This window comes from Tachyglossus aculeatus, chromosome 9 (assembly GCF_015852505.1).
Source record: "Tachyglossus aculeatus isolate mTacAcu1 chromosome 9, mTacAcu1.pri, whole genome shotgun sequence".
Lineage (NCBI taxonomy): Eukaryota > Metazoa > Chordata > Mammalia > Monotremata > Tachyglossidae > Tachyglossus > Tachyglossus aculeatus.
In genome coordinates this window covers 57,792,150-57,797,862 of record NC_052074.1, presented here as the reverse complement: position 1 = coordinate 57,797,862, position 5,713 = coordinate 57,792,150, and the positions used below count along the sequence as shown (strand labels likewise).

General features: G+C 54.3%; 1 protein-coding gene across 1 annotated transcript; it reads right to left on the bottom strand.

The window, feature by feature from the left end:
* Positions 1-1,960: 1,960 nt before the first annotated feature.
* Positions 1,961-4,106, bottom strand: HOXD9 (homeobox D9). The gene is made up of 2 exons (XM_038751062.1): positions 3,299-4,106; positions 1,961-2,933 (listed from the first exon to the last, which is right to left on the bottom strand). Exons 1-2 carry the CDS (start codon positions 4,020-4,022, stop codon positions 2,692-2,694), a joined length of 966 nt encoding a protein of 321 aa, XP_038606990.1. The 5' UTR covers positions 4,023-4,106; the 3' UTR covers positions 1,961-2,691.
* Between the last annotated feature and the right edge of the window lie 1,607 nt (positions 4,107-5,713).

Below are 5,713 nucleotides of genomic sequence, written 5' to 3'. Positions count from 1 at the left end.
GTTCTCAAAAGATAACACATATTTGTAAGTGGAATGATTTTTCTGCCTTCGGACCTTTTTAACTGACGATTCTAGACACCCTGATCCAAGTTAAGAAACTTTGCCATTACGACTGATCGGAAGTGAATCGGTACCGATCATTAAGCTGCCTGTGGGTACGACTGAATTGATCAGCGAGGCAATGGACTTTTTGAGTCTTTAAAAATGGTCCGGTCATCGAGGAAATGAAATATCGTTCCGTTTGGATTGAAATGCGGTGTTTTCTCTTGTGTCGGAAAATGTAAAGCTTTTCCTCCGTTGACGTGAATAAATTGTACTTTCTGAAAGCAAAATGCATGTCACCCTGGCTAATATTTTAACTGAGAAGTAGTCAAGTCAAGGTCTGGCTCACAGAAATGGCTGGGAGTCCTCGCTGCCCTGCCACAAACCTCGCTGTTGGCAGAATATTGACCCCTATTGAAAAGTTCCGCTTCCAATCACACCCTGGCAGGGGCGGGTGGCCTGCTAGAAAGAAATGAGGCAGCGGGACGGTTGCGATTGCACTCTTAAAAATACGTAGCCAGGGTATGATGAGCCTCATTTTAAAATTTACAATATTGTTTTAAATCTCCCAAAACACTCTACCCGCGCTGGAGCGATCCTGCCCTTTCTGCAGGTTTCTTTTAGTTGCTTCAACGCGACTCCCCTCAGGCGGGTTTCTTGGCCCAACGCTGACGTATTTATATTTATTGTCTGGATTTTAAGACCTCGCTGTGTCTGGATTTTGGTTTTTCTCTGACAAACACAAACATCAAAATAAGTTGGTTTCAAAGAAGAGTGGCCCAGCCTGTCGTAAACTCATTAGGTCCAGACGTCTAGTCATCTCAATGGCTTTATTATACCTCGGCTCTTCCTGTTTTAAAAGAATTATAGGTATAGGGTTGACAATGAATGGACATGCAAGGCAACACCTTTTGCTATCCCTATGGGCCTCCCATTTTTCCTCCCTTCTCCTCCTTTTTCAAGAAGTGAAAACATGGAGACCCCCAGAGCACTTCTCCGTCTCTCTCCTTTCCTCCCCTTAATCTTGGAGAGAGAAAAACCGGGGGCTGAGACGGTGGGGCGAGAGGGCCATTTCCGCTGCCTGGGCCGCTCCGCATTCCAGACAAACGCCTTCCACTCCAAACTACCCCCCACCTTGTGTTGCTTTTTTTTTTCTTCTTCTTCTTCTTTACAATGAACTTCATTTTAACCATCCGAATAACGCCACTGGAGCTGGGGGCCAAGCACACACCCGGGGCTGGTGGAGGGGGTTCTGGGGAGGCTGAGAGGTGGGGAGAGGGCAAGGGAGATATATACCTCTTCGTATCCTGGGAGAGGTCAGAGAAGAACAGCAGAAAAGTGTAGGACCGCGGGTAGGGAAGGATTAGATGGAGGCGGAGGTGGTGGTGGGCAAAAGGGCAAAATAGAGGGAGGGGAGCCAATGAACTAAGCCAACATGGCACTCCAGGAGCCATCTCAAACGTTTCGGTAAATATTTAAATGGGCCCACCGAACATTTTCCTTACTTGGGAGCGGGAGGTCGTAGATGACGGCCTTTTACCTTCCTAGATTGTTTCGGTACATTTGTCCGCAGGTTGAACCTCACCCTCCTGCTTCACTGAGGCCCACGCTTCGCCCGCCCGAGCCCCTCTTTGTGGTCCGTTCATAACGCGGTTCCGAAACTGTGGCCGTGGGGGTCCCGACAGCCCCCGACACCCCACAGGCCGGACCCGGGCTGGTCCCGGGCCCCTGTTATAAGAGGAGACGATCCCCACCATGAGGCCTCCCCTACTGAGAGCCCAAGGACTCTAGAAACTCTAGAAACCGTTCTAGAGGTGACCGCGGTTAACCAGGAGTGGTCTGCTTGGGGGTGGGGATTTGGGGTGGAGGGTGAGGATGAAAGAAAGAAAGGAAGAAGCCACGCGTTGGTCACAGCCTCCCCGGTGATTTCATGTGATCAGGTCAGCCTTTATTGGTAATAACCGGGGCAACATTTACAACTGATCTTCAGCTAGAAAAATAGGATGGCCAGTACACAGCAGCCCACGCTCCCAACGACGGCGTGCAGCGACCGGTAACAGGTTAGGCCCGTGGCGAACCGCTTCAAGTATGAGACGACCTCTTAAAAGTGCACTGAGAAACAAAACAAAACACAAACACCGGAGGCTCCTCTTGCCCCTGGCTGGGATTTATGGCAAACCAGCAAGATGCAGAAACCAAAATCGCAAAGAGGGAGGCGAAAGGTTTTTCGGAATAATTCGTGGCCAACCCAGCGCTGCCGTCGATGGAAGCAACCGCACTTTTAATATGCTTGCATTATTATCATCACCATGATTAAACACTTCCCCTTCACTGTGGAAAGCGGGTATCTAGACTACATCACTTTTCAGAAACAGGTCAGACATTACACATTAGAGTTTCCCAAAGCTAGCGTGCACTCACAACAGATCATTTCCAGGGGACCAAACCCATTCGGAAGAGGGAGACGGGGAAGAGGGAAGTCACTTTAGAAACACATCAGCGAGCAAATACAGAGTTCCGAAAATACCTTAAGGAGACCACATTTCACTTCTAACCCCCAAAAGCCCGAATCGGTGGAGAGTTTCTGGAAGCCCAGAGAGCTTTTTTTTTTTCTTTTAAGCACACCGGGGGCACCTTCCGGGCACCTGGTTAGTCGCCTTTGCTGCCTTTCTCCTTGTTCATCTTTTTCATTTTCATTCTTCGGTTCTGGAACCAGATTTTGACCTGTCTCTCTGTGAGGTTTAAAATCCTAGCTACTTCGTAGCGCCGGTCTCGGGTGAGGTACATGTTAAAGAGGAATTCCTTCTCCAGCTCCAGAGTTTGGTATTTTGTATAGGGGCAGCGCTTTTTCCTGGTGGAACGTGCGTGGATCCAGTTTGCTGCAGGATTATCTGCAAAGGGGGAGTTGGGGAGAGAGGGGAGGGGAGGCAGGGTGGAAGAGAGGGTGGAGGTGGTGGGGGGGGGGAGAAGAGAGGTCGTTAAATTAATTTAACGGAGGATGGACGGTTTTCACAACTTTGGAGGAATTATCATAAAACCCCTTAATGCCCCGGTCTGTTTACTGTACAAACTGCGTGGGGATGGTAGGTGGTTATGTGGACTATTTTTATGGATGCTTGTAGCCTGCCCGCGCTGGGGTAGGCGTCTAGACGTTTTTATAGGTTAGTAAAACTATCAGTTTTGCACATTCGAGCCTCACAGGTTTGGGCAATAAATCAGGGGGCAATTTCTTTTTTTTTTTTTTTTTTTTACTTACTTGGGTCAAGTTGCTGCTGCGGCTGCGGCTGCTGCGGTTGTTGCTGCTGCTGCTGCTGCTGCTGCTGTTGTTCTTCCTTCAGCTGGCTGCTCCGGCCGGGATGGTCGCTGCCTCCGGGAGCCTCTTTCCCCCCGGCCGCCTTCTCCTCCTCCTCGGGCTCCTGCAGGAAGGAATTGCACGTGTACTCGGACACACTGATCCCCCGGGACTCCCGGGCCGAGGCGCACTCAGTCCTTTTGGAGGAAGAGGAGGAGGAGGTGGAGGAGGAGGAGGTGGTGCAGGAGGAGGAGGTGGAGGCCGCCGGTCCCGTTTCAGGCTTAATCCCGTAGAGCCGCCCGGAGCCGGTGGAGGAGGAGGAGGAGGAGGAGGAGGAGGAGGTGGTGGAGGAGGAGGAGCTGGAGCCGCCCGGGAGGCTGGGGAAGGGCTCGATCCAGGAGCGCACGTAGCGGGCGGGCTCGGCGGTGGCCAGGTGGGGCTGGGGCGCATAGGGGTGGTAGAGCCCGGGCACGGCCGGCGGGGGCTGAGCGGGCACGGCGGGCCACGCGGTGGGAAACACGGACGATTTGGGGGCAAAGCTACAGGACGAGAAGTCGCCCCCGTCCGGGCCCGCACCTGACGGCCTCGAAGGCCCCGCCGCCACCAAGCGGCCCGCGTACACCTCCTCGCTCTCGGGGCCTAGCAGGGCGTCCACATAGTAGTTACTCAGGGCGCCGCTGGACGACATTTTGAGGCTCCCCTCTCTCCCTCATAGAAAAAAAGGTTACACTGCGGGCCCGGGCTGCTCCCCGCCCGCAGCGGCGGCCCGGGATTTTTGCAGGCGGCGAGGCTCCGCCATTGGTCGCGGGCCCCACGTGATCGTATTTACCAATACCGGGAGTAAATCAATCCGCTAAACTGGGGGCTGCCGTGATTAAAAAAAAAAAAAAAAAGAAATCCAAAAAAAAAAAATCATCAGCATCAAGAGCGCAATTAAAAATCCAGAGGGAGCGCGCCCGGCGGGAGCGGTCGGATGCACCGAGGAAGGAGAGGAGGAGGGGGTGGGGAGGGGAGGGAGGAGGAGGAAAAGGAGGAGGAGGAGGAGGAAGGAAGAAGGAGAGGAGGAGGAGGAGGAGGAAGAGAAGAAGAAGAAGGGGGAGAAGGAGGAGGAGGAGGGATAGGACCAGGAGGAGGAGGAGGAGGGAAAAGGAGGAGGCGCACCGTGGGGACTATTTCTTCACCTCTCGGGGGATCCTGGCCTACACTTGGGCCCACGGCGAGGGACTCAGGGGTGCCGGTAGCCCGCCTCCACCCCGCCCTCCCCCCAACCCTTGAGGAGAGGCCGCAGAGGTGGGGGGAGAGGAGAGCCGGGGGCTCCCCCCGGGCTCCGGACGGACCATGCGCTCGTGTTGTCTTGGAAATCAACTTCTCCCCAGAAGAAGGGGTCTCCTGCGCTCGCCCCAGCTCCCTCAAACGCCCCCTCCCCAGAAGGATGGCTTGTCGTGTTGTTTAAAACAGGTGGAAGACCTCTGTAATGATTTTATGCCTTTCAATAAAAATTTTATGAGGTGTATTTGATTATAGATTAATGTGTCCCTAATAAAACGGACGGATGGAGCGGCTCCGACAGCTTGCACACACGCACACACAGACACACCACACACGCACAGGCGCAGAAAGTCGTGTGACTCTCAGCACACCGACCTCCCAATAGGTGACACTTTGTCTCCCCCGGTTCCCTCCGGTGACCAGGGGCCGTGGGGTGTGGGGGGTCGTTCAGAGGAACAGAGGGAGAACCACGGCCTGGTTCGGCCTCCTCCCCTCCTGTCCCCAGCGGGAAGGGACGCGTTGCCCCGCCGGGAACGAGCTAGACCCCCCCACCTCCCCTGGCCCTGAGGACGAAAGTACAATCCGCCCCCGGGGGCCGAATCTAGCCTCCGCCCACGGGGAAAGGGGGCTTGTTGTTCTCTCGGCCGAGGCCTGGAAGGGACGAACCAACCTGAGCGCCTCCCCTGGGGGAGTTTTTCGGGGGTGGATGCCCCCCTGCCCAGAGGCCTTCAACGAATGTTGGGAAAATGGAATTGTGATCGCCCTTTTCTTCAGAGGCGGCCTAGGACCGCTGGGATCGGAGGGAAATTACCTGCCGCTGGGCCAAACCTTCAAAACCTCTCTCTCCTCCCTGTCTGTCTCTCTGTCGATCCGCTTTTTGTTTTCTATCCGAGTCAACTCTATCTGCAGGCTGCCTGGTCCCAGGAAAAAGAGGGGGAAAGACTATTAAAGCGGCTTTTTACTGCGTTCTCCTTGGCCTTTCCGATTTGGTTCAGAAATTCTCTCCTCCTTCTTCTCCCCCTTCCTCCTTTCAACGGCCCCCAGCCCCAGGCTCAGGCGCTTCGCCCAGCCAACAAACTGGAGTCGCGGAATCCGTCCTTTCAAGGCACA